At 42.5% G+C, this 17,173-nt stretch overlaps 1 protein-coding gene across 1 annotated transcript in view; it reads left to right on the forward strand.

Moving 5' to 3' along the window:
- Positions 1 to 3,232: 3,232 nt before the first annotated feature.
- Positions 3,233 to 17,173, forward strand: part of BICRAL (BRD4 interacting chromatin remodeling complex associated protein like) — a 36,631-nt gene continuing 22,690 nt past the window's right edge. Inside the window, 4 exon segments of the mRNA XM_023764146.1 lie at positions 3,233 to 3,407; positions 3,796 to 3,844; positions 3,931 to 3,999; positions 7,523 to 9,196. Of these exon segments, the coding sequence (XP_023619914.1) occupies positions 3,367 to 3,407; positions 3,796 to 3,844; positions 3,931 to 3,999; positions 7,523 to 9,196 (1,833 nt within the window). The 5' untranslated portion in view covers positions 3,233 to 3,366.

Genomic DNA, 17,173 nt, shown 5'->3' on the forward strand with positions numbered 1-17,173 from the left:
GAGGGGGATGTGTCTCGCACATGATTTTGGGCCAAGAAGTGGTTTTAAACCACTGATCTAGGGATTTCCCTTTAGATCACTGGGGCTTTCAAACATAGAGAACACGTGCTCCCCCGGTAGAAGGGACTTCCATTTCATGCAGCCTTATAACATCCACCTGTTGCCAGAGGCCCAGCTAGTGTTCCAGGGTTGTTACTTTAATGAGAAAAGAGCCTTAAACAGGAGTCCAGAAGTCAAGGGAGAACCTCTCCAAGGAAAACTGAGCTCTTCACTTTTGAGTACGTTTCTGATCCTCAGATTGTCTTCCCACTTTAGAATCATAGTCAAACTGTACAACTTTACTTTCCTGGGGGAAAGAACTACTGGATTAAGCTGTACTATGGCTGTATTTTGTCACTATGTAGAGCTGGCGATAGAGAGTAAGGTTTACCTCTTTTAATCTGAGACTGTTTAAAGTCAGAAATGAGTGTGGCCCTTTAAAAGGTAGAATTCTCAGGGTGCCCCCAGTATAAAGGCTCATAGAGTTCTACCCAGGGGGGCAAAAGGGGTAGGTCTCTCTGGTAGGACCGATGCCACTGACTAGGGCGGATTCCCCGGAAGTGTTCTGTCAGTCAAGTGTTTGAGCGCCCATGAGGTTTGGTCAGGGAAGATGCACAATGGCTTTTCATTGCATCACTCTTGTAAAGTTGTTTTTATTTGGGCTACTCACGGAGTAGCTTGTCACTTTGAACTCTGGGGTAGCAAGTGTTCTCTATGTTTGAAAGCCCCAGTGGTGCTGGCTTCCTTTCTCAGTTCGTTTGTTAGCCCTTGGGCACCTTGTCTTCTAGAGGAACTAGGAACAGGTGTAACATAGCGAGAGAAGCTGGGATAGTTGTAAAAGTGTTGTGGGGTCCTTTTTTAGACTATCTTACACTAGAGGCCTGGTGCATGAAATTCGTGCACAGGTAGGGTCCTTAGGCCTGGCCAGTGATAAGGGCCTATCAGCTTCCCCACCTCCCTGCCTCCCCGCCTCCTTCCCTCGCCATCCGCATGCAGCCACTGCGCGATTCCCCCCACCTCCCTGCCTCCTCCTTCCCTCGCTCCCTCAGTGCCCTGCCACCGCTGTTGGTCGCCCACCATGTTCTGTGCTGCGCCCTGGTGGTCAGCGCACATAATAGCGAGCGATCAAACTCCTGGTCTCCCAGTCGAACTCCCAAGGGGACACTTTACATATTAGCCGTATATATATATATACAGATTTTTTATTAATTAGTTTGTTCCAGAGACTGTTAAACACTTAAAAATAAATTTACAGCCCAGCCAGTGTGGCTCAGTGGTTGAGCATCGACCCATGAACCAAGAGGTCACTGGATCAATTCCGGGTCAGGCTCAATGCCTGGGTTGTGGGCTCGATCCCCAGTAGAGGGTATGCAGGAGGCAGCTGATTGATGATGTTTCCCTCTGATCAAGGTCTCTATCTCTCTATCCCTCTCTCTAAAAATCAATAAAAATATATTTTAAAATAAATAAATTTACAGAGTACAGTGAATCTCTCAATTAATGGTCATATTGCCCTGGCTGGTTTGGCTCAGTCATTAGAGTATCAACCCCATGGACCCAAGGGTTGCGGGTTCGATTCCCAGCCCCTGTCTGGGCATGTGCGGGAGGCAACCAGTCCATGTTTCTCTCTCTTCTCTCCGCATCCTCCCTTCCCCCTCTCTAAAAAATCAATGGAAAAGGTATCCTTGGGTGAGGATTAAAATAAACGGTCATGTTGAAGTAAAGAAGTAATATCCACTTTATAGATTTAATTAATCCATGTGATTGTGATGTCTGGCCAATGCAATTCTACCATAATAAATATCAGATTTAGGGGAAGCCCTTCACACAGGTTTCTATTTAATAACAGTTTTCCTGTTTTCCTTCCTGGGCCATTTTCACTCCTCAAAAGTCACATTATGTTAGTACAGTTATTCTAGCATGCCCTTGAGCACCTCCACATCTTAGTCCTAAGAGCACTCTTCACTTACCAGCTGCCCCTTTGACAGTTTAAGCCACGGAGGTTACCTTTTGATAAACTCTTTCTTCCTCCTGTCGCACACATCCTCTCCTCTCCCCTGAAGTTTCACTCAAATGGATTGTAATCTCCCGGATCACTCAGCAACTGAACAAGTTCATCCACCCAGGGGCCAGTCCCACGCCCGGGGTACTTACCCCTTCCAGACCCTTCCTGAGGAGAGCAAGTGTCCTTCCGTGCGCAGGAGTCGATTTTATATTTGTTTAGCCTGTGACTGATAGGATGGGCAGTTTGGGGGAAGCGGAGAGGAGATGGCAGTTTTAAGGGAGAAAAAAAACCATTAAGTAGAAATGATCCCTCTGCCTTCTTCGGGCGTGTCCCATTTCTGGGCATCTCTTCAGGATTTCATTCCTCCGTCCAACTGCCGTTCACACACTGCCCTTTCCAACCGCTCCAGAACTCTTGGCCTTGGCATTCCGTGATGTAAGTTATTCCACGCATGGCTCGAAATGGGTGTGAAGCAGTGTTGCCAGGTGTCGGATCACTAGTGTAAGTTTCCCGCATCTCAGGATCTCGGGGGAGGGAGGAGAAAGGGAGAGAACTGCTCTTGGAATTTGTGGGTTGTTATTGTTTGAGCCAGAACACAGTCACTGTGCTGGCTGAGCAGATGCTGCCGACGGCTGGGAGGGAGGGAGTTCTGGGCCCGGAGCTGGGGGAATTGGGGTTGAGATTTTATAGCGTTGGGATATAGATTGTTTGGAATCGAACAGTTGGCAGTGTTGCTGCCGAGGGAGGAACCTGGGACCTTCGGGGCAAAGCCGGAGGCAGTGCTGCCTGGACTGTCGTGTCTCTTCTGTCTCAAAAAGGAGGGAGAGCGGCTTTTCTGTTTTCCTAAAGATAGCTCAAATGTGGCAAGGAATCCAGATTGCTCACCATGTTTGGAAACATCCAGTCACAAAATTCAAAGACTTCTGTATCCATGAGATCTTTTTCTAAAACAAAAATATTCTTTCTCCCCTTGTCATGATACATTTTGAGGAAGTTGCTGTTGATGGTTTACAGTCCGGTTGGGGAATCTGCATGAGGGGTTGCTGCCAACTATCTTTGATTTGTCCAGATTCCTTTTTGACTTGTAAGTTAAGGATTGGTGTTCAATAAAAACTATTTAAATTGAATACTTTATCTCTTGAATGATCACACACACAATAACAAAAACCCCATTAATAATCAGCAATTAGAGGAAAAACTCACATGCAGTACAGTTATTTATCTAGGAAAGTACATAGTATATTTTTAGGTTGCATGGGTGCTACTGGCTTTAATCCACTTCACTGAAACAGTGTTTTTTTATTCCTTTTCTTATAGTTGTCATGGATGATGATGACGACTCGTGTCTCCTTGATCTTATTGGGTAAGATGCTCGTTCCAAAATCAGGGTGAATCAATTGTGTGAGGTTTCCTCTACTAAAACAACCTAAGAAGCATATTAAATCCAGATGGGTTTTTAAAGTAAAAATTAATCATCATAGTATGGATTAACAAGTAAAGAGACTCGGGTTGATAGGGATCAAACTTAGGTAATGCTTTATTTATCTTTATTAAATTTATTTTCTAACAAGTCCCAGGAATGGTAATAGGAAATAGAACAACATCAATTAAAAAAAAAAAAGTAAAACGAAAAACTACTAATGAATTAAAATAGGGAGATAATTTTATTCAGGCAATTGTGTCATTTTTGTTTTACCCTGGGAAAAAGAATCACATTTATGGTTGCTTTCCCCTTTTTCATTGTTTTCTAGAGACCCACAAGCACTGAACTATTTTCTGCATGGACCTAGTAGTAAATCTGTAAGTAATACTTAGCACGCCACAGATGTAACTTTTGTTTCTTCTCTGCAGTTAAAGTAATCTCTGTTGAATTTGTGCCTTTGCAGAGCAATGATGACTTGACTAATGCAGGATATTCTGCAGCCAATTCAAATTCAATTTTCGCCAACTCTAGTGTGAGTATGAGAGACTGAATGCGGTGATCAGTGTTTCTGTCTCATTGATGCCTGTGAATTGAGGCTTTACTTGCCTTTGTATCAGGATGAGAATGATTACCTTGTCTTTTGTAACCGACATAGAAAGGAAATCTATTGAATTATGCTGACATTTTCTACTTTTAACTTAGCCAAGACAAGCTGTATGAGATTTTCTATGCCATTTTCCTAAGCTTTCAACTTTCTTTTTAAACTGACTCAGAAATGTTATAATCTAAGAAAGTAGTATTACAAAGTTTTGAACCTTGTTACGCAGCTTTAAATAAATTATTCTTAATTGTAGTTACATGCTAAATATTTTCATCTCAAACAAGAAAAATAATAACTGAAACTTATCTAGTATGTTTGAGGCACTGACGGTTTAACATAATTAACTTCATTAATCCTCGCGATAACTCTATGAAGTAGGTTCTGTTATTATCCTTATTCTACAGATGAGGAAACTGCACAGAGAGCTTAGTACTCCCCCAAATGACACAGCCAGGGGTTGCAGAGCTAGGATTCTCACGCAGGCCACCGGGTTCTGGAGCCCGTATTCTCAAGTTCCAGGAGCATCCGCACAGGAAGCCTGACCTGGAGGAAAGGGGTCCTGCCTGGAGGCGATACCCAAATTACTACGTTGAAGCCTATGATTCTCCAAGTCCTGAGATGGTGCCCAGCTGACCGAGACCACATTCGTCCCATTTCAGCTGCTGGTTGACTGGGGTCCAGTGCACCAGTCCCGGCTTTTCTACGTAGTTCTTTGCATCATCTGTCCCCAACCCTAGCAGCTCGGGCTGAGAATCCCTACAGCTTTGCACATTGGACCACTCATTCTTGATTGATCTACTTTTAATTTTTTCTTCACGTTAAAAAAATTTTCAAATTGTATTTAATATATATATATATTATAAAATTTGCCATCTTCATTTTAAATGTACAGTTCAGTAGCATTAAGTACATTTACATTGAATTCACCTTATTTTATTTTATTTTATTTTTTAAAATATATTTTATTGATTTTTTACAGAGAGGAAGGGAGAGGGATAGAGAGTTAGAAACATCGATGAGAGAGAAACATCGATCAGCTGCCTCCTGCACACCTCCCACTGGGGATGTGCCCGCAACCAAGGTACATGCCCTTGACCGGAATCGAACCTGGGACCCTTCAGTCCACAGGCCAGCGCTCTATCTACTGAGCCAAACTGGTCAGGGCAATTCACCTTATTTTAAATAGCTGTTGATTCCATATCTTTTTTTTTAACAAGAGAACAAATTCACTTTTATTTATTTACTTTTCAATACATTTAAGTCCCTGAGGGTTACAGCATCACATGGATTCTGTGTCCAATGACCTTAGCAGGGAGGTTACTTTGGGACTTGGCCCGAGTCATGCCACTGTTTCCATGCGCACGAGTTCCTGGCCCAGGCTACTCTGGTTTTGTTCGGTTTGCCACCAAGAGTCACTGTGCTGTTCTCTGCCTTATACACATAACCACACCTCGTGTCTAGGTAGAATTCAGTTTCATCTCCAGTATGAACACCTTCAATTTTAAGAACTGTGTGTGCCCTGGCCTGGTGGTTCAGTTGATTGGACCATTATTTCACACACCAAAAAGGTTGTGGGTTTGATTCCTAGGTTTCAGGTTCAATCCCTGGGCGGGGAGGGAACCATAGGCTACCAATTGATGTTTCTCTCTCTCTCTTTCTCTCTCTCTCAAAATCAATAAACAACATATCCTCGCCCGGCCAGTGTGGTTCAATGGTTGAGTGTTGACCCATGAACCAAGAGGTCACTGGTTTGATTCCCAGTAGAGGACATGCAGGAGGCAGTCAATTGATGTTGCTGTCTCATAGATGTTTCTATCTCTTTATCCCTCTCTAAAAGTCAATAAAAACATATTTTTAAAAATTAACCAGTTAACTGCCACGATATCTTGAATTTAATTTAAAAAGGTCCGCCGCTTGCGTCTATAGATGCTTATGGAGTACAAATGGTTAAAAAAAAAAAAGCAAAAGATGGGTGGATCAACAAATCATTGTGTTTTTTTCTCTCTCGCTCATCCTCTCTCTCGAAATAATTCCAGAGACCCCACTTATAGCCAGCAAAAATGCCTTTGGCCCTGGCCGGTGTTTCTCAGTGGTTAGTTAGAGCGTCGGCCCACGCACCGAAGTGTTGTGGGTTTGATTCCCAGTCAAGGACACGTACCTGGGTTTCCAGTTTGATCCCAGCCCGGTTGGAGTGTGTGTGGGAGACAAGCAGTTAATGTATCTCTCACATCAATGTTTCTCTCTCTCTCCCCGCTCCCTTCCTCCCTTCTACTTTCTCTAAAAATAAATAAATAAATGGAGTAAATTATCCTCGGGTGAGGATTAACAGAACAAAACAAAACAAATTTTTAATGGCCTTGGACCACAGCCTTTCACACCCATTTGTCATTGTAGAAGTCCTGTTCCCAGTACGCTTTCACAGGCTCCAAGATGAGGGATAGAGTCCATATCTTTTATAAGTTTGACATGTCCCAGGAAAAACTGCTGGAATAGTGAGAATGTATCTTATTTATGAGTGACCGTGTTCAGTTCCCTTCATATGCCTATATTGTTGTCTCTAGTTGGAATATGTTTTCCTTAAGGACAGAAACAAACACATAAGAGGGTGCTTGATAAATAAATGTTGAGAGGCTTGCTTTTGAATAGGATGCTGAAGCAGTTTTTAAAGCATTATAATAAGCTGATCACTTCTAAGAAATCAAATGACCATTTACTCATTTTATGTAGGAAGCTAGTTTTTCCTGGACTGGTCTTGCCTGGGAGGGGAGGTTAGAACTGGAGTTCTGAGAAGCCTTGAAAGATAGGGCTGAATCTGATACCTTCTGGATCTCTCATAAAACAACACCTTGAACTCCCAAAACTCACTTAGACTCCCATTGTACAAAGGACTAGACATGGCCATCTCCTCAATACATACCTACCCCAGGCTGAGTTGTGCTTAAGCCTTGGACTGGAAGCAATTATGAAAATTAAAGTCTGTGCCAGTATCTCAAAAAAATGAAGCTAGCCCTGGCCAGGTAGCTCAGTTGATTAGAGCATCATCCCAGTACACCAAGGTTGTGGGTTCAATCCCTGGTCAGGGCACGTACAAGAATCAAGCAATGAATGCATGGATGGGTGGAACAACAAATCATTGTGTGTTTCTCTCTCTCTCTCATTCTCTAAATAATTTTTTTAAATGAAGCTAAACTCCAGATAGTTGTCAGTATCTTTCTGTTATTTATCTGTTTTCTATAAACTTATTTACCAGAGCAATGAAAGTATATAATTGCAAAAGTAATGTTCAACATCATGAGTAAGGAAATACAGTATGAGAATAAGGTGAGCAGTTTGGAGAGTTGTGTTCAAACTGCCATGCTTTATTTGTATTCAGAAGTGAGATTAATTTTTTTATAAGAATCTCTTTCAAAGGTTGGATATGCCATGTAACATATTGCTTTTTTTTTTTTAATAGAATGCTGATCCTAAGTCATCCCTCAAAGCTGTGAGCAGCCAGCTTGGAGAAGGGCCCAGTGATGGACTGCCACTTTCCAATAGCCTTCAGTTTCTTGAAGATGAACTTGAGTCTTCTCCTCTTCCTGATCTCAGTGAGGACCAACCTTTCGACATCCTTCAGAAATCCTTGCAGGAGGCCAATATCACTGAGCAGACGTTGGCAGAAGAGGCATATTTGGATGCCAGTATAGGTTCAAGCCAGCAGTTTGCACAAGCTCAGCTTCATCCTTCTTCATCAGCATCCTATACTCAGGCTTCTAATGTTTCTAATTACTCAGGTCAGACGCTGCAGCCTATAGGGGTGACTCACGTGCCTGTTGGAGCATCGTTTGCAAGCAATACAGTGGGTGTGCAACATGGATTTATGCAACACGTGGGGATCAGCGTGCCCAGCCAGCATTTGTCTAATAGCGGTCAGCTGAGTGGTTCTGGTCAGATACAGTTAATTGGGTCATTTGGTAATCAACCTTCCATGATGACTATTAACAACCTAGATGGATCTCAAATCATATTAAAGGGCAGCGGGCAGCAAGCCCCATCCAATGTGAGTGGAGGACTTCTGGTACATAGACAGACTCCCAATGGCAACTCCTTGTTTGGGAACTCGAGTTCCAGTCCAGTAGCACAGCCTGTTACTGTTCCGTTTAACAGCACAAATTTTCAAACATCTTTACCTGTGCATAACATCATCATACAGAGGGGTCTCGCACCAAATTCAAACAAAGTCCCAATAAACATCCAGCCAAAGCCCATCCAGATGGGCCAGCAAAATACGTACAATGTGAACAATTTGGGAATACAGCAGCATCACGTGCAGCAAGGGATCTCTTTTGCCTCTGCGAGCTCACCCCAGGGTTCAGTCGTTGGTCCGCACATGTCTGTGAACATCGTAAACCAACAGAACACAAGAAAACCAGTCACCTCACAGCCAGTGAGCAGCGCTGCGGGTAGTATCGTCATTCACTCTCCCATGGGCCAGTCTCACACCCCCCAAAGTCAGTTCCTCGTACCCACAAGCCTTTCCGTCAGCTCCAACTCGGTACATCACGTCCAGACCATAAATGGGCAGCTTGTTCAGGCCCAATCTTCTCAGCTCATTTCTGGCCAAGCGGCCTCAGAGCATGTAATGTTGAACAGAAACTCTTCCAACATGCTCAGGACCAACCAACCGTATTCCGGGCAGATGCTGAACAACCAGAACACCGTCCAGCTGGTGTCTGGGCAGACGTTTGCCGCCTCTGGAAGTCCAGTGATAGTCAATCATGCCTCCCCTCAGATTGTTGGTGGACAGATGCCCTTGCAACAGGCATCACCAACGGTCTTACACCTGTCGCCTGGGCAGAGCAGCGTCTCCCAGGGAAGACCTGGCTTCACCCCCATGCCCTCAGTGACAAGCATGTCAGGACCTAGTCGGTTCCCTGTTAGCTCGTCCAGCACTGTCCATCCTAGTCTTGGGTCTGCGGTTCAGTCGGGTGCATCAGGATCAAACTTTACAGGAGATCAGCTGACCCAGCCAAACAGGACTCCAGTACCGGTCAGTGTGTCTCATCGTCTTCCAGCTTCTTCTTCCAAACCTACCAGCACCTTCAGTAACGCACCGGGAGCAGGAACCCAGCAGCAGTTCTTCTGTCAGGTACGCTCCCTTTATCGATGAGTGCTTGGGTGATTGCGAAAGGGAAAAGTGGGATTTGTATTTTAATAGACTATCATGTTCCTCCTTATTTCCCGATGTATGATTCATTGCCTCTATTCTCCTCAATGAAAATTTTTTTATCCAGCATAGCATTGTGGTTTCGAGTGAAGACTTCAGAGTCAGGTTCATGGATTTGACTCTAAGCTTTATGACATGGATCAAGTCTGACCTTAACTTACTTCTCTAGACTTAATTTTCCTCATCAGTGAAATGGACATAATGCTACTACCACCCCCATGGAGTTATTTGGAGGATTAAATGGTAGAGCCCACATGAAGCACTTAGTCGCTGGCAAATAGCAATTATTCAATAAGAAGCAAATTAATATACAGCAGGTCCTTGAGTAACATCGTTTCATTCAACATTGTTTTGTTACAACGATGAGATGCTGTAGGAACTTAACTATTGTTTACATCAATTAGCCTGTGGAAAAACTGGTTTCATTATACGTCATTTCACTTAAAGTCACAGAACCTATTAACAATTTTAAGTGAGGACTTACTATATGTACTTGGTTGAACGTATTATGGGCATTTAAAATGAATTCTTATTTTAGATTACTTACTAACACATCATATAGCAAGCCATTAGGTCATAGGACTATGTACTTGGTGGAGAAGTTGTAGTTGGCTCTTGGGTGCCAACCAGAAAGGCTCAGGGACCTGGTGTGACTCAATGGTGAATAACTGGCTTGCACTGGGGGGTTGCATATAGAGGGAGGAATGCAAGGCACTGTCATTTGACCAATACCGGAGTCTGCTCTTACCATGCCATTGTGTACGTAAATTACAGTGGCCCATCAGCTAAACCTCATGAGGGTTATGTTTCTTTCTTTCTTTTTTGAGGGTTATGTTTCTGAAGAGTCTCATGTCATCAGCTTTGATCCCTCACCCCCATCTGCCCAACCTAGCATTTGGTTCCCACTTATTGTGAGCGCATTCCTTAGTTCTAGTTACACACCTGCTTTCACCCCACAGTCTAATCTCTCAGTCCTCCGTTTCCACTGCCTTGCTCTTCCACAGTTAGAGGTATGCAAAAACTTCTCTACCATACACATCAATATTTTTTAAGCTGTATACCTTTGATTTAGTAATTCTACTCAGAATCCTAAGGAAGCAAAGATTGTTTATGATCAAGGATGTTCAGTGTAAGGATGTTTGGTACCAAAGGGATGTGTGTGTGTGTGTGTGTGTGTGTGTGTGTGTGTACGTGCGTTGTGTGTATGTGTTTTAAAATAATGTCAGACTTACAGAAAAGTTTCAAGAATAGTATAAAGAATTTTTACAAACCCTTTACCATAATTTTTTAGAGTTAATTGTAGGCATGATGTCCTTAACCCCTAAATACTTTGGACTTCAGTGTTTATTTTATAAAAACAGAGATATTTCCCTACATAACCTTACTATAGTTATCAAAATCAAGAAATCAGCTTTGAGGAAGAAAAATATTATCGAATCTACAGACCTTATTCAAATTTAGTCAATTTTCACAGTAATATCCCTTTTAGCAAAAAAGAAAAAATGACTTTGTGTTGTTTTTATGGTCTAGGATCCAATCCAGGATTGCTGTCTAGTTTTCTTGTCATATCTTTGTCTGTAATAGTTTCTCTGTCTTTCTTTGGCTTTCCTGCCCTTTACATTTTTGAAGAGTACCAACTAATTATTTTATGAACTGTCCCTGAATTTGGATTTCTCTGATATTTCTTTGGGATTAGATGTGGGGCCTACAGTTTTGGTAGGATTGCCACAGGAAGGGTGTGTCCTCACAGCATGGACTTGTCCCATACTGGTGATGTTACCTTTGAACACTTGCTTACGATGGTGTCTGATGCATCTTAATAAGTCTCTTCTGGGAAATACTATGAAGCTGGATATCCAGTTGCTCATCCGATTTGCATACACTCGTTTAAGCTCCCATTGATAATTATTGATAATTCCTAATTGAATCCGTTATTACTGAATCAGCTATTATTGTGATGGTCACCAAATACAGATTTTCTGATTCCATCACTTATTCTGCATTAATTGTTGGCATTGTAATCTAAGAAAAATCTTTTCCTTCTCCCCCTTTTACTTATATGTTTGTTTATATCAGTATGAACTCATTGATTCTTATTTTATTCAGTGGGTTATAAATTGTTAGTCATTTATTTTGATGCTCAGTTTATTATTTTAAAAATATTTTTATTGATTTTTAGAGAGAGAGGAAGAAGAGGGAGGGAGAGAGAGAGAAATATGGATGTGAGAGCAAAATATCGATCGATCGATCGGCTGCCTCCTCTATTGGGGATTGGGCCCACAACCTGGGCATGTGTCCTGACCAGGAATGGACCCGGCAACCCTTCGGTGCACCAGATGACGCCCAACCAACTGAGCCACACTGGCCAGGGCTTGATGCTCAGTTGAATTTGATAGCCAGTGGGCACCCCTCCAAATTGGCTGCTGGTCCTTCTGACATGTTTGCATCATGCTTTGAGCACGTTCTTTAATTTCTGGCAGAACAAAATGTTCCTTGTTCCTTTCTTACTGTGCATGCCTCTGCCCTGGAATCAACCATTTCTTAAAGGAGCCAATTTCTTTTTTCTTTTACTAATATATTTTTATTGATTTCAGAGAGGAAGTGAGAGGGAAAGAGAGATAGAAGCATCAGTGATGAGAGATAATCATTGATTGGCTGTCTCTCACACGCCCCCCCCCCACCACTGGGGATCAAGCCCACAACCTGGGCATGTGCCCTGACTGGGAATCGAACCCCGACCTCCTGATTCACAGATCAACACTCAACCACTGAGCCACACCAGCTGGGCTAGTTTCTAGTTTATTTATCCTACGCTATTTCTGTACAGCTAAGCAGATACACTATTGTTTCCTCTCTTTTCTTGCTCTAAATAGAGCATACTATAGATACTTGGCAAAAAAATATTTTCTAAAAACCCAAATGTCTAATAATAGGAGAATGATTGGATATGATGAAGTACTATGTAGCCATTTAAAATGTTTTCAAAAAATAAAGATTTGGGGAAAGGCTTACAAAATAATTTTAAGTGCACATTTAAGTATAAAATAATTAAAGTACATGTTAAAATGTAAAATTTTTTAATAAAATATTTGTTTTCACTTCTAGAAAAATGATAGGGAGAGACAATGTGGCAAATTAGAAAACAGAAGACCCTTTTGCTTACAAAACACCAGAAACTTGATGAGAAGGAAATGTACTAGAACATTAGCAATTCTCTGGGTGGTGGAATTATAGATTATTCTCATTTTTCTAGTTTTAAAAACTCACCCCTCATAGGGCAGGTGATGCCTGGACACCATTTATCAAACCATTTTTGCGCATTAAAAAAAATAAGTAAAGCATGCAATTGGTAAAAATTAAAAACCGTTCCAAAATAGTTTAAAGTGAAAAGTCCGTCTTCCTTCCCCAAGTTTCCCTCCCAGGGCCAACTGTTTCTAGGCTCTCCGTATTTTCCCAGAGAACACAGGTACATACAAGCACCACTTGAGGATAATTTTATATCAGTTTGTATTGATCTGCTTTAGGTTTGTTACTGTAATTACTTACATAGCATAGTCATTTATTTTCCTTCCTTTAAAAAAAAATGCTTCAGTGGGGAAAGAACTATCTCTGCCTCCCCAAAGTTGCAATTATCCAAAGGTAACAAGAAGCCTACATTGGCAGCGCCAAAGTAATCTGTGATTTTTATGCCAAGAAAGTGTTGGGCACTAGGTCAGTTGCGTGATGTCAGGTGTGTTCGTGCTGTGGGCTTTGGGGAGCGGCTGCAGCAGCAGGTGTGTTGGATAAGGTCGGCCTTGGGTGCAGCATGGATTGGGAAGGACTGGTGAGGTGTCCCCTGGCATTCTAACTCCAGGATAGCCACAGACACTAACAGCAACTCTTTTACTCTATAATTTTAGTATTACTTTCTTTATAGAACATTTAATGAAAAAATACCATCATCAGGGGCCTTAGTGTTTGTCTATTTGGGAAAATTTAATTCAGCAAGCTTTGATACTATAAAGCAGTGGTTCTCAACCTTCTGGCCCTTTAAATACAGTTCCTCATGTTGTGACCCAACCATAAAATTATTTTCGTTGCTATTTCATAACTGTAATGTTGCTGCTGTTATGAATCGTAATGTAAATATCTGATATGCGGGATGTTCTTAGGCGACCCCTGTGAAAGGGTCGTTCGACCGCCAAAGGGGTCGCGGTTGAGAACCGCTGCTCTAAAGGGTTCATATTACAGAGGAGTAAGTTTTTAAATACAAACTTTATTTCGGTATAGATAATACGGAATCCTTTGTTGGATTCAAAATTCAGCTTAACAATAACCCACAAACTTCGGACCAACTTGGATTCAAAATTCAAAAGGCACAGAAAGGTGTATACTACAGTGAAATGTGCCTCCCCCTGTCCTCCAGCCACCCAGCCGCTTGCAGGCAACCAATGTAGCCAGCTTCTTGTAGAGTGAACTTAAGTCTCCACCCCACCTTTTGCATCATGAAAACTTCCAGACCCACAGAAAAGCTGGAAGAACACAGCGAACCCATCCACCCACCTGCATTCACCAGGTGTTTAGGGTTTGCGCCATTTGCTTGATCTGTGGGTGTCTGTGTCACTGTACACCCGGACACACACGCACGCATACTTTTTTCTCTGAATCATTTGAAAGTAATTGCACATTTGAAAGTAAATCAGCCTCTCACCCATGAGCCCTTAGCCCTAAATACTCAGCAGGTATCCCCTAAGAACAAGGACCTTCAACGCACCCATGATATCACTATTACACCCAAGAACTGTAACATTACTCTAAAAAAAGTACCAGATTTCTCCCATGTGGGCCAATAATGTCCTTTATAATAAAGCTTCCCTCTGGAAACCAGTCAGAAAGCACTGATTTCATTTATTGTCATGTCTCTTTAGCCTACAGCAGCCCAGGTCAGTGATGGAGTCGATTGGCCCTCGGTATAGCGTTATCTGATTGTCTCCTTGGGACGAGATTCACGCTAAATGGTTTGGCATGACCCAGAATGTGGTTTGTCCCATTATCAGTGATTCTGAGTGTGATCACGTGGTCAGTTGGCCCCCACCAGGTTTCTCCGCAAGGTACTCAATGTGCCTGTTTCCTTTGAGAGGAAAGGACCACCTGACTGTCGTGTTCCCCAGCCTCTCACCCAGTGATTTGAGACTCCTTTGGCGATCCTCACCCAAACATTACATTAGTGGTGGCAAAATGGTTTTCTAATCGTGTTATCCTAGCTACGGTTACTGGATGAGGCATTTTTCCATAAAACAGAGCTTTTTCTTTCCCTCCAGTTTTGTTTGTTTGTTTGTTTGTTTGTTTGTTTGTTTGTTTTTTATTTCTTTTAGTAACACAAGGGATTTTTTCCCCATCATTTGAAAACTTTCTATTATGGGGAATTTTAAACATGAATAAAAGTAGACAAAATAGTGTGATGAGCCCCACGCTCAGTCAGCTTCAGTGCTTACCGACTACTCTTGTGTTGTCCTTACCCCACTCGAGTTCCCATGCCCAATGTTATATTGGATCTGATGCAGACCTGTAAGTTTACCTGTAATACTTACTGTCTATCTCTAAAAGAGCATGTGTTCTTTTGTACTTAATGTGCTGTGCTCTGTTGCTTTCACTATTCTTTTTGATGTTTAAGTTGTGCCAAATGTGATCAGTGGGGGCTTGCATAAGCCAGCTGCTATACTTTTGACATGTTCCCATCTCCTGTGAGCACTTTGTGACACAAGATGTAGGCCTGTCTTTTTTTTTTTTTTTAATATATTTTATTGATTTTTTACAGAGAGGAAGGGAGAGAGATAGAGAGTTAGAAACATCGATGAGAGAGAAACATCGATCAGCTGCCTCCTGCACATCTCCTACTGGGGATGTGCCCACAACCAAGGTACATGCCCTTGACTGGAATCGAACCTGGGACCTTTCAGTCCGCAGGCCAACGCTCTATCCACTGAGCCAAACCGGTTTTGGCTGTAGGCCTGTCTTGTGATTACCTTGCCTCAGCATTTCTCCAGGGATCCCTGAGAACTTAAATCTCTTAATGCAGAGAGTAATTTCCAGGATTTAAACTTTCTTGTAAATGGATTAATATTCGAAAGTCAGTGATTAAAGGAGGAGATTTACAAAGTAAACAAATTATTTTAAGTCCAAATCTCCTTAGATCACAGAATGATTTAGTGGGTTTTAAATTCCTTGTGAGTAGTACCTGCCATGCTGTGGGTACTGAAGTCTGCAGCCCCGCCTGCCCCTCCCTAACTCCCTCCCTCCCCCAGCTCAGCCTGCCTCACCTGCTGTGGAACCAGACTTCAAAATCTCGGTGTTCTGTTTTCCCTCCCCTTCTAAACCTTTAATAAGTTTCCAAATCCTACAAGTTTTTCTTTGAATGTCTCATATCCATCCTTTCCAATAATAATGAAAATCATGATCATATTATTTTGTGCGTGAACATAGGTTTTATCTCTTTATTTTTGGTTTGTAACAATTGCTTTTACCTTTTTAAATTTACCTTTACTATAGAAAGTATTACAGATGTCCCCTTTTCCCCCTCATTGACCCTCTCCACCCCGCCCTTCTGCCCCACCGCCAGGCCTTCACTGCACTATTGTCTGTGTCCATGGGTTATGCATATATGCATATAAATTCTTTGGTTAATCTCATGTTATTAACAACAGGTAGTGTCAGGGGCTGCACATATTTCTAATCCTTACCTTGGGGTTACACTATTGTTTCCATTTCACAGTCAAGGAGATGGAGGTTCAGAGCTTGCTTGTAAAGGCAGACTTTACCTGCTCGCTGTCTATACCAGCGATTTCCAACCTTTTTCATCTCATGCACACATAAACTAACTACTACAATTCTGCAGCACACCAAAAAATATATTTTTTGCTATTCTGACAAAAAATAGATATAATTTTGATTCATTCACACTATTGTTGTGTTAGCTGTTGTCATTTTTTTATTTGACAATCTAAGGGAAAAGAGCTCAGTGCCCCTGACTACATAGATGTTTAGTGTGGCAGTGGCACACCAGTTGAAAATTGATGTTCTAGACCAGTGGTTGGCAAACTCATTAGTCAACAGAGCCAAATATCAACAGTACAACGATTGAAATTTCTTTTGAGAGCCAAATTTTTTAAACTATATAGGTAGGTACATTGTTATTAACTTAATTAGGATACTCCTAAGCTGGCATTTGCTAAAAATGTCCTCAATCTGATTGAAGTACGTTCGCTGAGGTCGACCCCTTCCAACTCTCCCATCCTCAACTCGCGCATGAATCGCCACCCCCCCCCACCCCCCCACCGCTGCGTATCCCTCGGCCCGTATCCCGTGGGCCGCCTGCGCCCATCGCCCGGCCGACCAACACCCCCCACTTCTTCTAACGCCACTTCTTTAAAATAGACTCGCCCAGGCTGAAAACCGACTTCTGCGCATGGGCCACGAAGTTTCAATCACTGTACATGTGCGCCCGCACGTGGTATTTTGTGGAAGAGCCACACTCAAGGGGCCAAAGAGCCGCATGTGGCTTGCGAGCCGCGGTTTGCCGACCACTGTTCTATACTGTACTGCTTTCCATTTATCTCCTTTTCTACATTCATACCCTGAGCTAGACTTTAAGAGGGACTGCAGTAGCCCTGGCCGGTGTGACTCAGTGGGTTGGGCATTGTCCTGTGTGCCGAAAGGTTGCTGGTTTGATTCCCAGTCAGGGCACATGCCCGGGTTGCAGGCCTAATCCCCGATAGGGGATGTATGGGAGGCAGCCGATCGATGTTCAGCTCTCACATTAATGTTTCTCTCTCTCTCTCCCTCTTGCTTCCTCTCTCTCTCTCTAAAAAAAACAAAAAACAACAATAAAATTTTTAAAAATTAAAAAAAGAGAGAAGGGCC

The sequence above is a fragment of the Myotis lucifugus genome, unplaced genomic scaffold, assembly GCF_000147115.1.
Source record: "Myotis lucifugus unplaced genomic scaffold, Myoluc2.0 scaffold_318, whole genome shotgun sequence".
NCBI classification, from domain to species: domain Eukaryota; kingdom Metazoa; phylum Chordata; class Mammalia; order Chiroptera; family Vespertilionidae; genus Myotis; species Myotis lucifugus.